Source organism: Camelus ferus, chromosome 21 (assembly GCF_009834535.1).
Source record: "Camelus ferus isolate YT-003-E chromosome 21, BCGSAC_Cfer_1.0, whole genome shotgun sequence".
In the NCBI taxonomy this organism is placed as follows: domain Eukaryota; kingdom Metazoa; phylum Chordata; class Mammalia; order Artiodactyla; family Camelidae; genus Camelus; species Camelus ferus.
In genome coordinates, this window is record NC_045716.1 from 21179463 (window position 1) to 21201296 (window position 21834).

The 21834-nt window shown below is 50.0% G+C and overlaps 1 protein-coding gene across 10 annotated transcripts in view; it reads left to right on the forward strand.

Annotated features, from left to right (window-relative positions):
• The window catches only part of C21H1orf61 (chromosome 21 C1orf61 homolog), a 42891-nt gene that overhangs the window by 11312 nt on the left and 9745 nt on the right, over positions 1-21834 (forward strand). For 4 of the 10 annotated variants that reach the window (XR_004313978.1, XR_004313980.1, XR_004313976.1 and 1 more), the window contains 2 exons: positions 8051-8221; positions 10737-10810. Coding sequence is in view for 2 of the 10 variants with exons in the window: in XM_032464037.1 (XP_032319928.1) it covers positions 8051-8221; positions 10737-10784; positions 11091-11121 (250 nt within the window). In the remaining 8 variants the exon portion in view is untranslated. Of the gene's footprint in view, positions 1-8050; positions 8222-10736; positions 10811-11090; positions 11874-15579; positions 17272-21834 lie in introns of those variants that run through there. The other 6 variants (XR_004313984.1, XM_032464036.1, XM_032464037.1 and 3 more) reach the window with 5 other exon arrangements.

Below are 21834 nucleotides of genomic sequence, written 5' to 3' on the forward strand. Positions count from 1 at the left end.
GAGTTCACAACTCAGGGAAGTATGTTTCTTCTCCATTTCACCTGTTCAGAAGGGAACCTCAGAGAGTTTAGGTAACTGGCTTAGAGTCACACAGCCATTTAGGTGGCAGGGCTGCCATTGCAGACTGTGCTTTTCCCAGCACCTTGTACTCTCCATCAAGCTGTCTGGCCTTTACATCATTCTCTGCCCAGAGCACTCTGCCTGGGTTATTTACCCTCCTAGAAAGTCCTCTTACTCCCTATTCTCCTGGGTTTCTTCCATAGAAGTAGCTGACTCCTCACCTCTCACCCCCTACAGCTAGTGGCTTTCTCTCAGGTTGGCCCACATCCTGCTGAAAATTAATATACAGTATGTTTACTGAGTGAGTCCAAAATGTACTGGGATGAGACTGATTTACCCACCAAATCTGGGTTGGTCTCATTCCTTCCTGGCTCTGATCATCTTTCCACTGGAAGGACTGGTGACTCCCAACCCCAGACTCCTTTTGTAAAGGAGGAAAGGGGTGGAGGAAATGACTTGGCCAAGGCCACGTAGTTGGTCCTAGCAGCACGTTCCCCACCAACCCACGGTTATGGGAGCTGGGAGAGGGACTGGGGTGGGTATTCAGGAGTGAAATGGTCACCGAGTCTGATGACCCTGAAGTTAACTGGGGCTTATTTAAGATGGGTGAGCTCTGAACTCAGCCAGCCTCTTGGTTGTGATCTCTGCAACTAGATCCGGAAAACTTCAGCTTTCTGGGTCCATCCCTTTGGCACCTTCTCTGTGCCCTAAAATGTTACAGCTTCCTCATTGCCCTCACGATCTCTTTGTCTCCTTTCTCTGCTTCTGAGAGCCACAGACACATTCAGCAGGGTCTGCAGGTTCCCAATTCTTGGGAGAACTGTTGCCTCCTAATGCTTTGGAGGCTACCATGTTACAGCCTTCCCATCCACTACCAGAAACCTAGGGTCTAAAGGGCAGAGTTCCACAGCTTTGGAAGATAAGGGAAGGGGTCCCCAGTGGCACTTGAGGAAGGGAGGATATCAGAGCCTCTGGGCAAACTCCTTGAAGGGCCCAGGTGCCCTTCCACCACCTTTCTCTTTTTCCCTCTATGTTTTCTTCTCTCCAGCATCTCTTCCTATCTTATCTGTCCCGTTCTTAGACCCCTCTTTTCCCCTCAGTCTGTGTCTCTCTCATCTTCTTTCTCGTCTTGCCAGGCTCCCCTCACACCCTAGCTTCTCCTGGTTATTAATTACTCAGCCCCTGGTCCCGCACCCGCGGTCCGGGACTTGCCGCCTCGGTCTGGGGCCCTGAGCCCCGGGCAGAGAGTGTGCGCGGCCGCGGATCCCCAATCCTCCACGCTCTCATCAGGCCAGGGTTTTCCCAGGCTCTGCTTGGCGCGGGGAACCCAGAGAAATCGTCTCACGGGTCTCGCAGCCAAGAACACGAACCTTAGGGGGAACCGATCTGACAGGCAGGGGTGCAGGGGTAGATGGGTGGTTCGGAGGATCGTTTTTGGTTTTATTTTACCCGGGGACGGGTTCAGCAGAGGACATGGGGGCCCGAGGTGGCCTCTGTGTCCCCGCCGCTGGCGGTGGGGAGTGGGCACTAGCAGAGCCTCCAGCGGGGTTTTCGGCCGAGCCGGGTCGGGGAGCGGGCGGGCGCGCCGAGGGGCCCCCGCGGGCGCGGCTTCCCAAAGCTCCCAAACGCCGCGTCGCCCGTCTAGGCCCCCTTGTCCCCCGCGGCGCCCCGAGGCTTTTCTTTTCCGTTTTGTTTCCTTGCCTTTTCCATAATTTAGTTTACCACTTTTAATGCCTTTGGTATGTTTCCTTTTTTATTTCTTTCAGTGTTACTTTATCCCTTTTATTTTAGCGTTTTATTTCAAGTGGGTTTTGTTTGCCCTTTTTTCCGTTTCCGATTCTCTGTTCTGCTCACTTCTCGCTCCGGCCCTCCTCGTGCTTTCATTTCCTCTCCTCGGCGCCTCGGGCCTCGCGGCTTTGGCGTCGGGCGGCGTCCGCAGTCGTCCTGCTCTTGTGACGAAGCTCGTGTCCCCCCACCCCCGCCCTTCCCGCCCGGAGCCCCCTTGGCGCCGCTGGGCGAGTCTGCGCCCGGCGCCGCTGCGGAGCGTGGACTTTGTCGGAAGCGGGAGCCAGAACCGCTGTTGCGGGCGAGAGTGCCGGGAGGAGGCAGGGTGCCGGCGGGGGCCGCGCGGGCGTGCTCTGATCGGCCTCGGCGGGGTCCAGGGGCAGAGGCACAGACCCACAGTTCACACATGGAAGCCACAGGTCCACACACACACTGGGATTCAAGGGCCCGCAGACCATCGTCCACGATCCACACAGATACACCAAGCCTCACAGCCAACTCAAGGACGCGCGCGCACACAGCACACACCAGCAAACACCCGAGATCAACAAATGTCACACATGTATTCCCAAATTACACACACACTCATAGGGCGTGGATGTATGGACGTATATGTGATAATAGTACACGTACACCAACAAGCACACAAATGATTGCGCACTGCAAATAGGCATGACGCAGAGATATATAAACCTACATGCAGCTCAGGGGGATTTCAGTGCTAACTCAGCCCATCGCAGTGGTGACGCTAGGGATGAGACCCGGCAGTGGGAACAGGCCCTCCCTGGTCTCACCAGCAGGCACAGCAGTAGCCATAGACACAGCCACCCAGAGTTCCGTACCTCTGCCTGGACCAAGGTTGTAGGGGCTCCAAAGGTGAGGAATACTGGTGGCTTGTTTAGCTGAGGGATCCAGCCCAAACGCGAGAGCCTGAGCCCCAGAAATGAGCATCAGACCTAAAGAACCCTCTGTGAAGCAGACAGAAGCGGGCACTACACCAAGAAAATGGCACCGTGTTACGAGTATAAAGCAGGCATGTGATACGTGTGCCAGTGTGTATTCCATGCCACGTGTATCGCACACCGTGCTGGTGTTTGGCCAGGTGCCACATGGAGACCATTATTTTTGTGAAAATGAGCAGAGGAGATGTATGTGATTCTAGGAGCAAAAGTAAAGTATGTGTACAAATATAGGTACCAATACACACCGAGGGCTACGTCAAATAGAAAATCTCTCTCCAGCTCATGGGTCTTGTTATCAAGCTGGCATACTAGCCCAAGCCTCTGTGACAAGGTCTGTCTCCTTTCCAGGGCAGGCGTGATTATTTGGAGCCCTGGGAGCTGTGTGGTGAAAGACTGGTTTGTGGGAAAGCCAGATGTATCTGATGTATATTATCGAGCACCAAAAGGGGAGATTTTGGAAGCTCTAGTGGGGGAACTTTGGGGTAAAAGACTATCAGAATTGCACCCCAGAGTCCTGAGTTTGGAAGGTGCCCTGGGCTGCAGCAGCAGTAGTGATGCTCAGACATGCCTACCCAATGGTAAAGCCTGACTGCAGGCAGGTGTCGGTACACATATACTGTACTGGATAAAAACATAAATGTTCGTGCCATACACAAACCCACTCCACACACACACAGCTCCTGACAACCACACTGGACAATGTGTGGTTACAGATGTCCAATTGGATTGCCAGGGAGATTAATTTTGTAGGAGAGAAGATAAGAGATATTTATGTGCACACCCAGAGCGCCATAGGTTTGGAGCTCAGTTACTGTACAGAAGAGTTACAGCAGCAGGAAAGTGCAAAGCTCAAAAGAGAAATGCGGGTGAGTTCCCATCATAGAATGCCAGGCAGCATGGAGATGGGTGTCTAAGGGCAGCCCTGGGAGCAGTTCGATCCATTGTTCAAAGGACTTCAGATACATGCAGGGGGGTATGCCCGATGAAGCTGCAAATCTTGGCTGAGCCTGAGGGAGAGATGGGCAGAACTGAGGGCCACCTCCCAGGTCTCTAACTCGGGATAGAAAATGGAAAGCTTGGCCCCTGGGGCCGGCTGGCTGTCAGTCTCTGGGTCTGCCCTGTCCTTGACTGGATTTCTGGTGCCTCTCAGCGCCTTTCTCTTTCACTCTTGCAGGTCGCTGTTTCACGGTCTCTGCCTTTCTCTCATTTTCTCTCTCTGCTCAGTTTGTCTTTCTCTCACCACCTCTTCAAGCTCTTTTACTGTACTGTATTATATGGTCACAGAGAAACATAGCCAGATCCAGGAGCAGTTATAAATACAAATGCATATCGTAGATGTAGAGGTCATTGGTGATAAAGCCTACCCATCTTGCTGGTCTGTATATATTTATGTAACAGCACATTTTCATTTTTGTGTAAAAATCTAAGTTACAGCCCTGAAATTTTGTTTCCTTTCAGTCTTTTGGCTGCTGTCTCTTTGAGTGTCTGTCTCTCTCTCTCTGTTTCTCTCAGGGACTCTTCCTCTTCATCATACTCAGGAGCAGGCATTTTGGCCCTTGGACCCTGCCACAGTTTTAGTAATCCCCCTCCTTCATTTTGCTTTCTTTGGAGTGTGCCTCAGGTGGGCAAAAGTCTTTTTGAAACAAACAGCTAGATCTCCACATTGCAGGTGGTACCGGGAGAGAGACTTTTGAAATTTGATGGAGATACAAAAATATCTAGGGAGAAAAAATGGGCATTGGGGCCAAACAGAGATTCTCCCTTAATTCACCTGGGGTTTGGAGGCCTCTTCTGAGTGGAGTGCGGGGAAGGATGTAGGTGAGGCTTGGGAATCTCTGGCCACCATGGACCTGCAGAATCCCGCACAGCCAGGCAAAGGAAGAGGTACCTAATTCAGCAGGGCAAGTCCTGGGAGCAACATGAAGAAAAAGCAATGAAAACTGTCAAGATTCTACTTCCCAAACTCGCATGGGACATAAATAATGTCTGAGTAAAAGAAAGATAGAATATGAAAAGGGAGGTGGTGGGGTAACTGACTCCTTAGAGACCGAGGCACCCCATGGAGACCTAGCTAGAGAGCCAGAGATTGAAAGGGATGATAGTAGCACAACCCCGGAGAGAAGAGGAGGGGCTCCTAGTGGGAGAAAGGAAGGTGGAGAGTCAGACTTTGTTCACACAATTTATGCTTATTATGTGGTAGTTGGAATAAACGATGTGCCAAAAGCTCTGCTGTGTCCCTTGACCATTTACTTGGTGGTGGGCAGAGGGCAAAGGACTCGGCAAAGTGGAGCCAGCAGAAGAAGGGAAGGCCTGGGCCCTCAGGCTGCCCCAAGCCCAAACCCTAGAGTACCTGGAGACCTCATTCCTCCCACCTCCAAATCCTTGTTTTCTTTCCAGATCTGGATTCTTCATGCCTCTCTATGTAAGTTTGCGACTCTGTTTCTGGCTTCTCCTTGAACTATGGGTCTGTCTCTCTCCATCTCTGTCATTGCTTCACAGCTTTCCTGGCTTCATCTGTCTCTGTTGTCTGGTCTCTGTCTTTCCATACCCCCTCCCTTTGTTAATTCAAAGGTTTCTCACTGAGCCCCTCCCTAGGCTTCCCAAAATAACACTGAGTAAAATGAGATCAAACCCGCCTGTAGGTTTTTTCCTACTCCCCTCAGCCCCCTCCTCCAGGGCTACAACCCCCTCTTATAATGTCAGATAATTGCTGGTGTGCAGCTCTGAGAAGCCAGAACTGATACCAGGGAAGGGGGGGAGAGAAATAAATAATAATCTGCTTCTATTCAGCGTATATAGGTTACCTGATTTGCATATATGCTAATATTGCTATAATTACCCTGCTGTTCTGGCCTATGATCAAGTTCTATAAATACATAGGATAGCAGAGCTAGGCCTAGCAACACCACCCTGAAAATTATCAAGTATACGTATGTATCCGCCCGCATTTCTCTGTACTCTAAATCTGTGAGCCTCTCTTTGATATAACACGCTCCCTTACAGACCCTAGCTCTCTGGCTTTCAGCTGCCTCTCCTGTGTTTTAAGGCAGCTCCAAGGGAGGAGGAAAGAGATACCCGAATAAGAAAATATTCTAGGTTATATTTAATTCTTAAAATTAATATCATTATCAATAAGTTATTACTATTTTTAGGAAAATCAAAGATTTCCCAAAATTATTGAATTATTATCACCATGCTTTGGGGTACCGGTTGGGAGATAGGAAGAGGACACCTCCATATCCTAGGCCTGTTGAGATGTTTAAGAAAGTGCTGTCTATGGGAGAGGAGGTGGCATTCCCTTCCCCAAATCTGCCCTCATGCCTTACTCTCCTAGCACACTCCCCACTCTCAGGAAACCAGGGGAAGATGCTCATGGAGTTGTGCAGATTTTTGGGTGATAGTGGCAGAAGTGGGGAGGAAGCTTGGAGGAACATAAAAGATGCAATCCACAGCTGTCTGCTTTTAATTATAATTATCCCCTTTCGCTTCCTTTCTGGCTAATGAGGGGGGGATTAAATTTTTTTCTCCCTTTTCTCCCCCTCCCTCCTTTCCCTGGAATTGAGGGGTGGAGTGAGTTCAGGGTCCTCCTCCCCTTCCTCCCCAATCCCCTGGTTACTGGGAGAAAGGCAGACTCCAGAGGGTGGTGACAATATGAAGAGATTTGTAGGAACAAAGGAAGGACAGGTTTGGATTGCTGGACACGTCCCAGAGTTGGAGAGACCCCCCTCCATTCCACTGGCACCCCCTCCCATCAACCCCCCAGCTCCCTAGACAAGGAACTCAATGTCTTCCAGCCGGTGAGAAAGGAGCTAAAGGGAGCCCTGGTCTAGAGGGAAGGAGGAGGGAAGGGGTGGGGAGCTGGGGGTGGGGGTGCAAAATTAGTCTCAAAGGATCTTTATTTCTGAGCTAGTGAAGCAGATGTAATCAAGGGGAGAGCAAAATAATCATAATGGGAGGAATGAAGGGCGGGGGAAGCTGGAATGGGGGGACTGGGCCAGGACAGGGCTGAGAATTGGGGGGCAGGGAACCTTGAGTGGGGGCAGCCTGTTGCCTTCTCCCACCTCCCCAGAGTCTCCCTACTTTGGAGTAGGGAAAAGGATCAGGTCTATAGACTCTGACCTTAGCCCTCAGAATCCCTCTTTCAGAGCTTAGGGATGGCTGGGCCAGAAGGTGGCTGGGAAGGCACCAGGGAGAAGAGAGCCCCCACCCCAGCTGAGGGAGGTAGTGAGGAGAGGGGAGACTGAAAGCAGTGGGGGAGGGTGAGAGAGGGGAGCCAGCAGAGACTCAAGTGGCCTCAGGTCTGTGGGACAAAAGTTGGAGGGAGATTTGTGTATGAGAGAAGAGGGGAGGGGGCCTTGGGGAAGGGGGTCTTTGACAATGAACTTGAGACAAACTTCATTAGCATGCAGGCCTGCTGTCTGTCACGTCGAGCTCAGTCTGAGTTCCCATGCAGGCCAGGAAGAGTGGGAGGGAGAAAATGGGAGGGGCTGAGGGTGGGGGTGAGGGAGAGAAAAGAGACCCGACCATTGTACCATTCTGGGCCTTAGCTTCCACCAAATATCGGGACCCCAGCCCTGGAAACCAACCCCCAAATTGCTCTCCCTCCTCTAAGAACAAGATAATTTATCTCTCACTTTGAATCTGTGGTCCCACTCCTTCTCTTCTCTTGTCTAGACTTCCAAGCACTGGCCTTCACCGCACCCCACCTTGTTCCCCACTCCAGCTCTCAGCCTTCATCTTCCAATTGTCACTTTCTCCTTCACAACTAAGATCTGGATTTGTGATTATTTCCGCTGACAGGGACAGGGAGTTGGGGGAAGTTTGGGAAAGGAAGACTGGAACACCCTGAACCTCCAAGTGGCAAACTGTGTCCTCTTTCTATCACTCCTCATCAACTCCACTCCCCACCCTAGACACACATCATTTAATCACAATCTCAAGTTTCAAGGCCAGTGAGAACTGGAAGGAGACTGGGAACAGGGGTGTTTCTGTCACACCCTTTTTCTTGCTTCCTTTGGGGATGAGGATGGCCTGGAGGAACAATAGCTTTCCTTAGCCCCTTCTTCCTGCCTCAGGTTAGAAAAGGCAGGAGGAGGAGGTGGAAAAGAGTGGAGATGACAAAGACCCTTTCCCGGACAGGCATTAGATGGAGGAGGGAGGGGGTTTCATCGGAGTGGGCTGTTGTTTTGGTGGCGGTGATGTCTCTAGACAGGGGCAGCACCCCTTTTTTGCTGCCTTTCCAGGAAGAACAGCAAGAGAAAGAAAGAGAGAGCAAGCGAAATTCCTGAATGGATAGACAGATGCTACGTCATCGGAGCTGCATCCTCCACTCCACAAGAGGCTAGGAGCAGGGAGAAAGAGGCAGTCCAGCAGCAGGGGCCACCCGAGCAGGCTCTCCTCCTCACAGAAGCTGGGTGAGTGGCCATTCATTCGGGAGGGTCCTGGCCCCTCAGACATCTGGACTGGGGGTGGGACGGGATCCCCTGAAATCAGTCAAGGCACACTGACCTTCCTACTTTGCCCACTGGCTAATGGAGGCGGGTGCAATAATCACAGAAAGGAAAGGCTGATAAAAGGTTTCGGGGAATGACCAAAGGGGATGAGGCATGTGTGTGGAGGAGTAGTTGGCAGAGTGGGATTTCACCCCTGCTTCCCGCAGCTGTCTATTGCAGTGAGCTGAGGCGGGGCCCTGCCCAGCGGCCCCAGAGCGTCTCTTGGTCCCTCTCCTTCCCGTAGCCTCGGCTAACCGGCCAACCGGGAGACAGCTCACTAAGTTTGTCAGTGGGATTCAGGGGGGCTTTAGGGTCACGGTGCTACTGATCCTATTAATCCACCCCTCCTTTCTGTCCACCAAACACAGCGGCCAACATCTTAATGCTTGCACCAGAGGAGGGGCAGGAAGGAAGATTACAGTGGGATGGGAGGGAAGAGGAAAAATGGTTCTACATTTGGACTCCTGACCTTTCCTCATTCTGGCTCTTATTCCTCTCTGCCCCAGAGACTTCAGGTTTTAGGGACAGACAAAGTCTGAGGGACAGGGGTGATAGGGAGGAAAGGAGACATATCTGCAAAAAAGTGGAGAACACAATTAGGAAAAATCCAAAAACATATATAGAATTTAAGTTGATTTTATTCCCCTTCTTCCCCATTTTTCCCATGATCTGGCAGGTGGGAAAGGGGCTGAGGGGAGCTTAAAGGCAATTGAGGTGTTGGGAGCAAATGCTTAGGTTCAAGAAGGGGAGAGAACCCTGCTCCAGCTCTCATGCGACCCACCTGATGGTGTTTTTTAATTTCTTGTTTTTTAAGAAAGGCCAGAGGATATGGAAAGAAGGCACTATTCTTATCCCTTGTCCCCACCCATGCACTGCTTTCTGGGAGACAGGCTGGGACCATTGTGGAATAGTGGAGGCTGGAGGCCAACAGAGTATTTCTGGTACCCTAGAGGCCAGATTTCTGGGAGAGGCTGAGGCTGCCAGACACCAAACATCACACACATGTTCCATGCCTCCTGGGGCGTGGTCCTTGTCACCACCTCCCCCTGGGCATTTTGTGTGAGGGGTGGGGTGGGGGGCAGGGCAGAGATCAGCAAGAAGAGGTACAACTGCTCTAGAGACCGCATGACTCTTTTTGATTAGGGTGGAAGAAGGAGCCAGAGACTCCCCAGCTGTCCTTGTGCTTATTTTCTAGCAAGTTGGGGGTTGGGATTGGCCCCCTCTTTGGTATGAAGATAGCAATTTCAAACTGAGACAACCCTTTATGAAACAGATGGGTGGCAGAGCTGAAGCTGGGAGTCAAGTGGGTCTTCGTAGGTGTTAGAAGTGGGGAGGGAGCATTCTAAGTACCCCTCCTAGAAATTAGGCTTGGATTTAAGGCTTAATATCCCTCTTCCCCAGCTTTCCTTTCTTTCTGATTTCCTCTGCATTTACTTGGTTATCTTCCTGACTTTAAAAAAAGAATTAGTTGTGGAATTGAGTTTGAGGTAGAAGGATTCACCAACTTACCCCAATACACACACGCACACACACACACACACACACACACACATGCACACACAAATACACTTCTCTTAATATTTTAGGAGCTGGGTTACCTATGGTATACATGTCACTCCTCAAAATTGTACTTTAGCCTGAAAACAAAATATTGGGAAGGTAAGACTATAAAATGTTGAGACTGGGTTTCATACCCAACATTAAATGGGACAAAAACAAACCCTGCTTTGTATTCATACCTTTTATATATGTGAGAAAGAGAAAGAGAAGAAGAGAGGGAGAAAATTGATAGCTACAGTGTATGTCTTTACAGATCCTTGGTAATATGCATGGATAGTTGATAAGTAAATAGGTAATGATAAGATGGGGGGAGAAAGCTAGAGACATAATGTGATTGACAGTATCTTAAGTGCATCACACTTTACAATGCAGTTAGATCTAGAGAAAGAAAAATACATCCCTGACTCCAGATCCTTCATTCTATCCTGAGCATGCTTTCTGGTAGACCGTGAGTAGCAGGAATCTGTGAGGAGATGGTGGCCATTGGGCAAGGGATTACTCCTTTAGGTTTAAGTCAGAAGGGGCACAGCATCTCCACAGGCTCAGTTCAAACCCCTGGGCCTGTTGGTTTCGGAGAGAGGTGGAGGGAGGTTGTGAGGCTGGGGCTGGGTTAGAGTTGTTCAGGCAAGATGGAGCCCGAGAGGCTCAAGCCAGGGGCCCTGCCTTCTCTGCATGTCTAGGCTTTTTCTCTTTCAACTATCTCCCGGTGCAGCCTGGAGCTCTGGCAGTTGAATGGGGAGCCTAGACTGCTGAGGTCCTGAAAACAAGACTAGGAGAAAAGGAGTTGGTGAGAGAGTGACAGGGAGACGGGTATGTTAGGGAGAGAAGACTGGAGCCACTCAAAAGACTTCAACCTTTGCATTCTTCTCCTTGACAGGAGCTGGACATCCAAGAAGAAGCAGCCTCGTGTTTTTCTGGTGTCATCGTAGGTGTCCACCTTTGGCTTTTGGGGTATTTATTGTCTTGTTTGTTTTTGATAGTGGTGTTGGGGGTTGGCCCTGCAATCACCTGGGTTTTCTCCTGTTCCCTACACCTCTCTACCCCACACCCTGTCTCTTCTAGCTTTCAGCCCTTGACTTTGGTCTGTTCTGATTGTAGTAAGACTTGTATAGTCATTGATATTGGGAATGGAACATGGTGGCTTAGGAATGAAGGCCACCCGGTGCCCAGGTTTGTGAGAGAGAGAAGAGGCACAGAGGGTTCTGGGGACTCTTTTCCCCTTCTCTCATAGGCTCCTGAGGGCAGAGATGGAGGCCAGTTGAGCCTGGAAAGGTGGTTGGTTGCAGAGGGGAACAGAAATACCTGTATGTGGATGACAGAGGTGAGAAAGGAGAGGAGTGTGGGTTGTGGTGAGGAGGGTACCTGGAGAACTTAAACAACTGTGAGTGGGTGTGTTGTGCCGGGGCGTGTAAGCATCCGGAGGTGGTACTGCTGGGAATATCCGTGGATGTGTCATTGCACTTGTCTTAGTTGACAGGTCTGTGTGTGTGTGTGCATGTGTGCAAACACAACACCCTTACACACTCATGTTTTTGCCCCTCAAGGAAATCATTTGCTGATGGCTGACTCCCTACTACCTCTGTCACCTTGTTCTCACCTTCCTAAATCCATAGGGCTCTTAAGCAAGTAAGCAGTGTGTGGGTTCAAGGACAGAACTGGGAGCAGGCAGGGGAGGCAGTGCTTAGATGGGCCTGAGGAATTATCAGGCTGGCCTCTCAATGAGAGGAAAAACACTTTGTGGGGAGCAAAGGGTAGTATCACCAGGGACAAAATCCTCCGGATTATGTCTCCACGCCCTTTAAACGCGTCTGCCTGTATACTTTTTTTTTCACAGCTTCAGCATTTTTTTATTGTCAATTCTTGCTTTTATTTGTCACTATCCCATAGACAGTTCAGTGCAAATATTCAATAGCAAAAGAATAATGTATGATAATGTTCACATAATGATGCACTTATAAGACAGAAATAAATACCTGAACCCACCCAATTCTGAATGCAGCTTTATCTGAATCTTCAAGGCAATTAACCTGATAAATGAAACAAAGAACAAATATGCGTTTTATTTAATTATCTGAATATTTCAAGAGAGTGGCTTGATGCCAAAATGTATTTTGGGACCCAAATTATAAAGATCTGTCCAAAAACTGCATCTAGAGAGCCTAATTCAGGCCATATTTTTCTAAACATGGGCCTCTTCAGGGACACAGACAATGGATGGGCATCAGGGCTGAAGGGATGGGTGTAAGGACAGGCACTGGCGAAGAATGTAGGCTTCTTGGCTAATTGAGACACTTACAGATTCAGATCATCACGAAGGATTCGGCGTGCTCTCCCCACAGTCCACCAGAATTTCCCTGGAAGAACTTGGGTGGGGTCTGCAGACCATCCGCTCTACAGAACACTGCAGCGGAATGTGCTGTGTGCTGGAAGCAGAGGGCTCTGCTCCAGCTGAGGCCTTCCTAAGAGGCTGAGGCTGGTGGGCCAAGCACAATGGGGACCTAATGCGCCCATTTTCCTCCAGCTGTTAGCTTCTCTCAGGTCTGCTGTATCCAGTTCCAAGTAGTAGAAGGGTCTCCTTTGGTCAAAGGAATTGTGGAATAGTCACTAATACACAACACAATAGACAACACTTCCCCCACTCCCCTCTCACACACACCCATACACAGGTCCCACAGGACACGTATTTTGTCAATATCCTCCCTCTCCATCCACAATGGGCTGAAATCCACGTGAAGGCAAACTGAGACTTGCAGACCCACTCAACGGTACACACATACTTTTCATTTAATATCAGTTATTGGGCACCCACTATGTTTTAGGCATGGTGTTGGATACCATAGACTTGAATATGTATAAAATCACCTCTGCCCTTGAGGGGCTGTTTCATCTGGTACCCTTGAAGTAGTTTCTTTTTTGAAACTGGAGTAACATGGTTTGGTATACAAACCAATCCCAGTTAACACGATGGTGGTGAGTTTTCTGCTTCTTTCATGGCTTGTAGCTCCATCTCCACCATCATTCCTCAGCAGGAGCTGTTGGGAGATCAGGTTGTCAAGTCCCCCCAGACAAAACCAAACAAAAAATTACTTCATCAGGAATCTGGACAGAGAGGGGGATTCCAAGTAGATAGTGCCACGACAACTTACAATAATCTCCATTTTTTCCATTTTCTTTTGTAGAGGCCACTGTATGTTTGGACAGTCTGTTTAAGCTGAGGTATCTCTGTAGAACCCAAAGCCACAGTAAGATGCAAGGGGATCTAGTTCTTTATCTAGCTATTTGGAGAAATTTAGATATATACCCAATTCTCTCCTGACCTTGGTTTTTGAGGAAGTCCAGTTGTATCTGATTTGACCAATAGGGGTGGGGGGTTTCCATCTGGCAAAGAAACCTTTCTGTCCTCCTCTCTCCCCAACAAAAACATAGCAGTTGCTGAAAGAGAAGGGATGTTCATGCTGATCCCAACTGCTCCTTGCTAGGCTGTCTAGATGGCCCAGGCCAAGGCAAGTGGTTGTGGAAATAAGCTTGGGCCCATAGAGGGCAGGGGACTTGGTTGGAAATTGGTGAGAGAGAAGAAGAATGAGACTGTTAGCTAACAGGACAGCCTCTTTCCCACCTGCTGGCCCCTGACTCCAGGTGCTGGGTGAGGGGAGGATGGAGAAGAAAAAAGGTTTGTTTAAGGTGCTTTTAAGAGATCTTGTGGGAGGGCAAATGGGGAAATAATTATAGGGGAAGTTGGTGGTGTGTTTGAAGAAGTGTAGACCCTATTTAGGATTGCTGGAGTGTCTAGAGGATATTGGGTATCCTGTAAAGGGGTGTGAGGTAATGTACTGAGAAATATTTGAGGAGGTTCGTAGGCATGAAGAGGAAAGGGTGTAAGAAGGCTGTAGTTTCTCTGGGGCCTGGTATGGGGGATGCATTTAGGGAATGCATTTAGAGCACGCCAATAGGGTAGGTCTATCTGTGAGAGTGGGGAGGGTTCCGCTTTCCTGCAACTGTACTGGAGCAACAGAAACTCCAGTGCTCCCTCCATTCTATGCTGTAGGGGCACCTAGGAGGGGAAGGAGGACACAAAACAGAGAGTGGACATTTTCCCTCTTTCTTTCTCTCCTCACCATTGGCTGGTGTGCTCTCAGTTCTGGGGTGAAGGTGAAGAATTGATACTGTGGAAGCTTCTAGAAAGCCTTTCCATTGGATAAGGGCCCTGAGACCCTGTGGAGGCTGACAGAGGGGGAAAAGTTGTGCCAAGCACAGCTCTGAGAATGCCCTGCAACTTGGGGAAATCAGGCTGTCTGCTTCAGCTCTGTACTGCTATTCTGGTAGAGAAACAGGTCCCTGGGCTTTATCCTATTTCGAAGTGCCTCTCACCTCACAATCATGCAGCTATAATTCAGACACTCTCCAGTCTTTGACGGGAGCACCAAATGAAACCCACTGGCATGGCTTGCATCTAACCAAGGCGAATAGCACTCAGGCTGGGCTTTGTCGTAGACTATGCAGAGGCGGGACCCTGGGGAGGCTAAAACAACCTGTCTGGGCCTGATGGCCAAACCTGGGTCCCCCAGAGTGCACTCCTGTTGGCATAGGATCCCTGGTTATTGGAGCCAGCCCATATTAAGCAGGTGGATTGGCTCCCAGTATCCAAGTCCTAGAATTTTTTTTTTTTTTTTTAGAAAAGGGGCCGAGAGGAGGGTGGGTGGAAGGGTGGGGTAACTCGGGGCCAGAAATTAGAACTTCATCCTGTCAGAAACAGAAGCTCGAATAGGTGTCCGTAGCTAGCTAGCTCTCAGAGAGCTCTGCCAGTCAGTGAGAATCTGGATCCTGCCAGCGGACCCCCGCGTGCCGCCCCAAGTTGAGACGCGGCATTATTCGCCTCTGATTCTCCGGACCAGGTTGGGAGCCAGGTCGGGAAAGCCTCGAACTTGACTCCTTACTGGAGAATGATTTTTTCCCCTGTGGCCCTGGATCTTCAGACACCCGGAGATGGAACTCCAGTTGGAGTACAAGGCCCAAGGTTGGAGGCTCACGAGGTGGGGGAAGGAAGAGAAAGTGCTAGCGAGGGCGGGGGAAGGGGTGGCTAGCTGGGATCCTCCAGCTTCCCCCACCTGAAACGTTGGAGCTGCGAACAAGTTCAAAAGATATTACCGTTTCTGCTCAGTGAAAAAGGAGGCCTAGCCTCGCTCAGACCCCTTGTCTCCCAGTAGAAGCCCCAAACTTCCAGAATGTTTCCCTCGCTGTTTTGGTTGCAAACCAACAAGGGAGGTTCCCGCCCATCTTAAAAGATTAAGGTAACAGTCTGGGAGGGATCAGAACCCGAGAAGCACAAAAAATATCCTGATGAGAGAAGACAGGTAGAAGTAGAGTCTCCAGTCATCTAGTTCTTTTTGAGGATATTTAACCCTATCTCATTTCCCATCTTTGAGCCTTGGACCTGGTGCAACATACCTAGCGCCAAAATGGAAAATGTAGAACCTACAAAAAGAGTGAGGTTGGAGATCAGAATCACAAATGGCAGTGGATAGGAGATGGCAGGCGAGTCTCCGGGATGCGTGAGGCAGCAAAAGGCTGGGGATCAGTACACAGACATAGTAGTTACTCCCCACTCACCATTCTCCGGGGGGAAGGGCGCCCCAATTGCGCTCTCCGGCTCAACCAGGAAGGGGGAGGGGCGGGACTGGCGGGGGAACGAGGCGGTGACGTCAGACTCGGCGGAGCCAATCAGAGGCTGACCTGGGGAGGGAGCGTGAAAGGATGAATGAAAAGTCCGGAGCCGGAGCGCGCCCGGGCCAGAGCAGCAGCAGAGGCAGAGCGGAGAGCTAGGGAGGTGAGGCCCGCTTTGCCCTGCTCGCCTTGGCTCGGCGGAGGCCGCGATCCCGGCGGGCGCCTCCACCCCGGCGCCCGCTGAGCCCTGGCACCTCGGACTCAGGGCCATGGCGCTCCGTGGGCGGGAACATGCCGGGAGGACCGCGCGGGAGAGCACAGATGGGCACACTAGGCTCGATGTAAGTGGCCTGGCCGGCTCAGGGCACGAGGTGGGCTAGCGCCTCGGAATCCAGCGTGCTGGCGCCTCCGCCACGAGGAGCCAGCCGAGCCCTACACCCTCCTCGAGGCTCCTGGGACCTCCTTGACGATACCCTTTCCTGATCGGAACCCCCACCAACCTCTAGGGCACCTCTCGTTTCGGACCCCCGACCATTTTCACAGCCCTGGGTGATTTCAGGACCTCTTTGTACAATGCCATTTCTCTGGGGGCTCCTGTGGGGCCTGGGACTCGGTTCACCTTCCGGCCCGCCCTCCGCTTTCCTCCCTCTAACCCCATTTCTTGGGTGCTCTCTCGGAACCCTTCTCGGGTGGGGTCTTTACCCTTTTCTTCTCTCCTTGAGAGGCTCTCTTAGGGGAGTCTCTGGGTCGCCTCCCACCCCACCCCCCACCCGCTTCCCTCTCTCTTTGGGTTGCCGGGATTTCCCTGTTTCCTACTGGGATGCCTCCGGGGTTTTACCCCTAGGATTTCGCTGCCCTCTCCCCTTTTTGGTCAGCAGCTTAGATCCAGCCCTTTCCCCTGCACGAGCTCCGCTTCGCTTCCACCGTCCTTGCGAGTTGGGAGGTGTGTGGTGGGGCTAGTTCCGCGCCTCCCCACTGCGACCCCAACGTGGAGGCTCTGGCTCCGCTGAAAGCTAAGGCTCAGGCTATCGGATGCGCCCCGGATCTTCCAAAGGAGGGCAAATGGAGACCCCGTGAGGTTTGGGAGGCCTCCGCCTTGGTCCCTGCGGTCTTCCCGGGTGGCACGAAAAGCCCGTGAGTCTCTCCTCCCAGGGACCAGAGAAACTCCTGCTTCTGTCTCGAATGGGGGGCTGGAAACCGGGCGTCACAAGGTTTTGGGGTCGGGGGTATTCCCGGACTTTGGACACCATCGGCCCTCGCGTCTTTTCCACGCCTTTTTCTGTCTCTATCGTGTCTGTATCTCAATGTCTCTGAGTCTTTTCCTGTCTTGGACTCTGTTTCTCTCTTCATCCCCCACCTCTACCCGTGTACCCTCTCCCCAGCCCCCACCGGCGGGCAACCGAGAGGCTGCGGCGGTGCAGGCGTCGGCAGCGGCAGCCGAGAGGCTGCGTGGAAGAGGCGGCGGCGGCAGCCAGGAGGCGGGGTTGGTTGTTATCTTTGGTTATCTAGCTGTATGAGTGGTGTGGAGTCTTCATAAAGCTAGATAACCGAAAGTAAAAATAACCCCATACACTGCGCAGAGGGGCCCCAGGAAAACTGGCCGCACCGGCGGGCGGGGGAGGCGAAAGCGAAGGGCTAGAGCTGCCAGGACCCACGGGCCATGGCAGGCGAGAAGAGGACCCGGCGGCCCGCGGGCCTCAAGACCGCACCAGTCGGGGCGACTTTCCACCCTCCAACTCCGGTTCGCGCAGGTAGGAGTCGCCTTCCCATTTCGCATTAGCCAGGTTCAGTATCCTCCCCCGCCAAGTTAGCGGGTGGCAAGACAGGGGCATTGTGGTTACCTCTCGGGATGGGGCCTTTTCTGGCAGTCTGCAGACTGGGTCACTGCCAGGAAAGCTGCTCCACAGGAGGGATCTGTTGAAGTCTCTTGCATGGTTATTCGGGACAGTGCCTGGGATTCCTGGCCGAGGCTTCTCCCGTGGGCGCTAGTGAACAGCTTTCTGCAGGCTATTCACAGCTATTGCTGGGGCGGGAGAGTTTGAGGGAGATCACCTGAGACCGCTAGTTTTTGCTTTGATCGGCTCCCTGAAGCCATATAGGTCTATTCAGCTTGGTAGGGAGCAGAGAATGGCAAAGTGGAGATAAGTGGAAGTAGGCTGGAAGTACTGGGTTGAGGGTAGGGGGAGTTGCTCAAAAAGAGGACAGGGTGGCTGGGGTTGTCCAGCCCGGGTTCTGGGGCAACAGAGTGCCAAATATTTCTCAGCTTTCTTGTTTTCATATTCTTTCCTCCTTCCCACTCAGGACCCAAATCTGATGTCTTGAAAAGCTTCTCATGAAGCTCTGTCTCCACTGGCCAAAGGGGTTGAGTTGGGGCCTTTCAGGACACCCTACCTTCCCATCCTATCCTCTCTTGGAAGTCATCTCCAAGAGCAAAAGGCCTCAAGGAGCTCAAACACAAAGGAATTTGTAGCTTGGTATTTATGCTGCCCAGAGAAAGCAAAGAATTAGAGAGATTAATCAGGGCCTTTCCTAAAAGAATCCATTTATCTGGCCTGACCTAAATATTTTAAGCAAAAGAGTATTTAGGTGCAGTTAAAAGGAGGATGGTCTAGTCACTTGATAGAATACAAGTAAATGTAGCAAAGCTAGAAGTAGCCCCCTCTGCATTTATTACCTCTCCTCATCCCAACAACTCCCCCCATCAGACCCCCACCCTACCCCACCCCGAATTGAATTCCAGAACACAGGGCAGGGAAGTAAGGAATCAAAAGAGGGCAGGAGAACTGGACAAATAACCTTGTACTGACTCCTGTTTCCTGTGTAAATTTAAAATTTCCTCCCAGGAACTGACTTTATAGCTATAGGATTATGATTCAATTATGTATTATGTGAGAAATATTGGGGAATCCAAACTAAAACAGTTGGGCTTCAGAGATCCAAGAGTACATATGTCTTCTTCCTCTAGAGGTTTGGAGGAAAGAGAGATTAACGGCCTTGTTGCTCTCTCAGCCATTTGGAATCTGGCTTTTTTGGAGAGGGGGAGCTGGAGACAGGATTAAGGAGAAAGGGAGCGGGCTTGGGGCAGGCACTAATAATCCCTAACACCACACCGCATTTCCTGTTAATAGCACTCTGCTTACATGCCTTTCTTTGATCCTCCAGCACTGTGAGGTAGCTGTTATTAACCCCATTTTACAGATAAGGATCTACAGACTTGCTAATGTCATTCAGTGGTTTCAAATCCAATGCATTTTCTACTTCTCTACACTTGCTTGAGGGAAGGACTAGAGAGGGTGAGCTGAGAAGGGAGGGAATCAGTGCCTTGGGGGAGAGGGAAAGCCTGCCAAGAGATGCAAGAAGAACATGGGCTGGGGAGTTGGGATCAGAGGAGGAAAACACCCGGAAACATAGACTTAAAATTTTTTTTTCATGTAGCTGGCTGGAAATGTGTATTTGGGATCTGCTGAGGCTCATTCACATGAGACTTAGAACCTATATTATTAACCACACAACGGGTTTATATTATTATTGTTATATCCATTAACACATTTGACCATAGGATCTCCAAAGGAGAATAGAGGGCCTGTGGGAACTGGTGGGTTGAGGGTTCACATCCTACAAAACAAACACCTCAGTGAAAAGGGGGAATAGAAGCCAGGAGGAGTGTGGGGGTGAGGATTTGTGTCTGCCTTATGTGTACATATGATGTGTGGGTGTGTGGATGGGCTTGTCAGGAGAATTATGGGTGACAGTGTTTGTGAGCTGTGTATGTCTGCTTATGAGGGTGAGAAACTGAATGGTGTGTGACCTGGTATGAGACTGGATGTGTGTGATCCATGGTGGGTAGGAAGCTCAGTTGTGAGGTTATAGATGCCTGACTTTGTATAGATATAAATTCACTAGAGAAAGAGACATTCTGGGATTTGGGGGACTTTACCAAATGCAGACATCACAGTAACACCACTAACTCCTGCCTTCTGCCTCCCCCAACCTTTGTACCAAGTAGCACCTCCTCCAGGTAAACCCAACAGGAGAACTGATGGAATGAGGGTGCATGAAGGCTGGGTTGAAAGAGGCTCAGAAGGGCCTCACCAACTACCAGATAGGAAAATTTCTCTTTTGCACCATCACGCTTCTGTCTGTGTCCAAGAATTTTTAGTTCTGTTCTTCAGATCTTGCAACATCTACCTATTCCTACTGAAAAATAAATTCTAAGCTGGTTTCTTTACTCATTTCTCCCCTTGACTCTTTATCCCTTTACCCTCCTATTGGATTCTGAGTCCAGGAGTTCAATGGCAATTTTCTTGTTAATATTTGTCTCAAGTTTTGCATTTTCACTCACATTCTCACCTCGGGACAAATTTTTCCCAATTCTAGGCATAAAAGCATCTTGTTGAAAGGTCCTTACAGCCATCATCAGGAGTCGTCACAATCAGCAAGCCTAGGGATGGAAGAGAAAGAGCAAATGTGACTGAGCCAAGGTCTATGATTAGGTGCCATCATTTACCAGCTGCGCAGATCTCTGAGCCTCAGCTCCGATATTTGTATAATGGAGATAAAAATTTATATCCTCAAGATTGTTACATATACAAGATATGTAACTATACAGGATATGTATACAATCTTGTACATATACAGGATTCTGTATAAAAGATCTCATATTATGATACCCACAGGTAAAGAGTAATTCTTAGATTGCAGAAGAGTTAAAGATTACAGTTTGGAATGACTGAAAGCATATGATTGATCTCAGAATGCAAAAAGGACAGCGCTTAGCCATATTCTTGACTGAGGATCTCAAAACATTTAAACTTGAGGAAGTTCCTCATTTCCCAGCTTTGCAGTTGAAAAGGGACTCTTGGGACCTAAGGAAGCAGTGTCTGAAGTGAGGGGAGAGGAGGAATAGACCTCGAGAAGCCTGTTAAGGGAAGAGGCTGGACTCCATGTGTAGAATGACCATTGTGTTTTTTCTCCTTAATGGATGTTACCATATATTGATAAGAGTACTTATGGTTAGTAAACTGACTTACGTCGATAGATACAGCACGCATAATAATAATTCCAAGTTTGTTCTATTAATTCTAGAGTTACTAAAAAGAGTTTATTAAAGGGCAAGTTAGGTAGTGTGTATAATTAACGAACCAAACAGGGATCTGCCTATCAGCACACAGACTTTTCATCATCACTGAATGACTTTAAGGAGTGATGTTTTCTGTCCTCTTGCCTCCCAGCCCCTCGCCCCACCCTCCAAACCCCCAACTCCCCCAAGATTGATAACTCACTGGAAAGCACAGACTCCTGTACATTCTTCTACATCTGGAAGTCCTTAAAGTCTGCACTTCCCAAGGTTTGGGATTTGAAATACTGATAATTATTTCTTCACCTCCTTTCCACCCTGATGTTCTGGGGACATATGACCTTTCCTCCTCCTTTCCTTTGCTATTGGGACCTCAGAGATCTTGAGTAGTTATAGTTGGCACACCCTGCTTCATCCATGCCAACTTGTGTAGGAGGTAAATGAGTTTAGGTTAATGCTTTAAAATCACTGAAAGGAAAGAGTAGACAAAACTATAAAAACATTCTTAGAGCTTTGAGGAGAATGAGGGACAGAGTTATAGGAGGTAAGGTTTGGTGGGTACATATTTAAATGGGACAGAGGTGAGAGAAAAGGGGAACCCTTTCTTGCCACCCAGGCTCTCCCAGGGCTCAGAGTGACACCCCCCTCTTCCTGCCCTAATCCTCCCATTAAGACTGCTCTGAGTTTGTTATGACAGCGGCTGAAGGCAGCTGAATTGCTGTTTGCTGTGTCTGCTAATTGGACTGAAGGGTTGGAATCTGGACACTGAAAGAGACCATTGTTGCTGTTTACCTTCCACAACTGCCTCCCTGGGGACCTTCTGGGTGAAGGGGAACAGCACGCCCTCAGGGTCATTGCACCCATTCCCTGTTCCTGCACAAAGGATGGGGTAGGGGGACAGTTCACCTCATTGCCTTGGGGTGGTTTGAGCTTCTACAGCTCAGAAGAGACAAGCCCAACACCTGAGTCAGTCTCCAAACCAGGCTTGGGGCCATCGGGAACTCCTAGGAGAGGGGGAGTTATATGCTTGTCCTTCTCTTTCCTGTTCATTACCTTCTTCAGGGACCCTAGCTTTGCCTTTTCCTCCAGCTGATCAGGCTTAACCTCTGAAATTTTTCTTATCTGTTTTCTTCCATGCCAGTGATTCTCAACTTGGTTATGCACCAAAATCATCTAGGAAGCTTTAAAAAAAAAAATACTGATGTTTGGGTCCAGCCCAGACCAATGAAACCAGAGA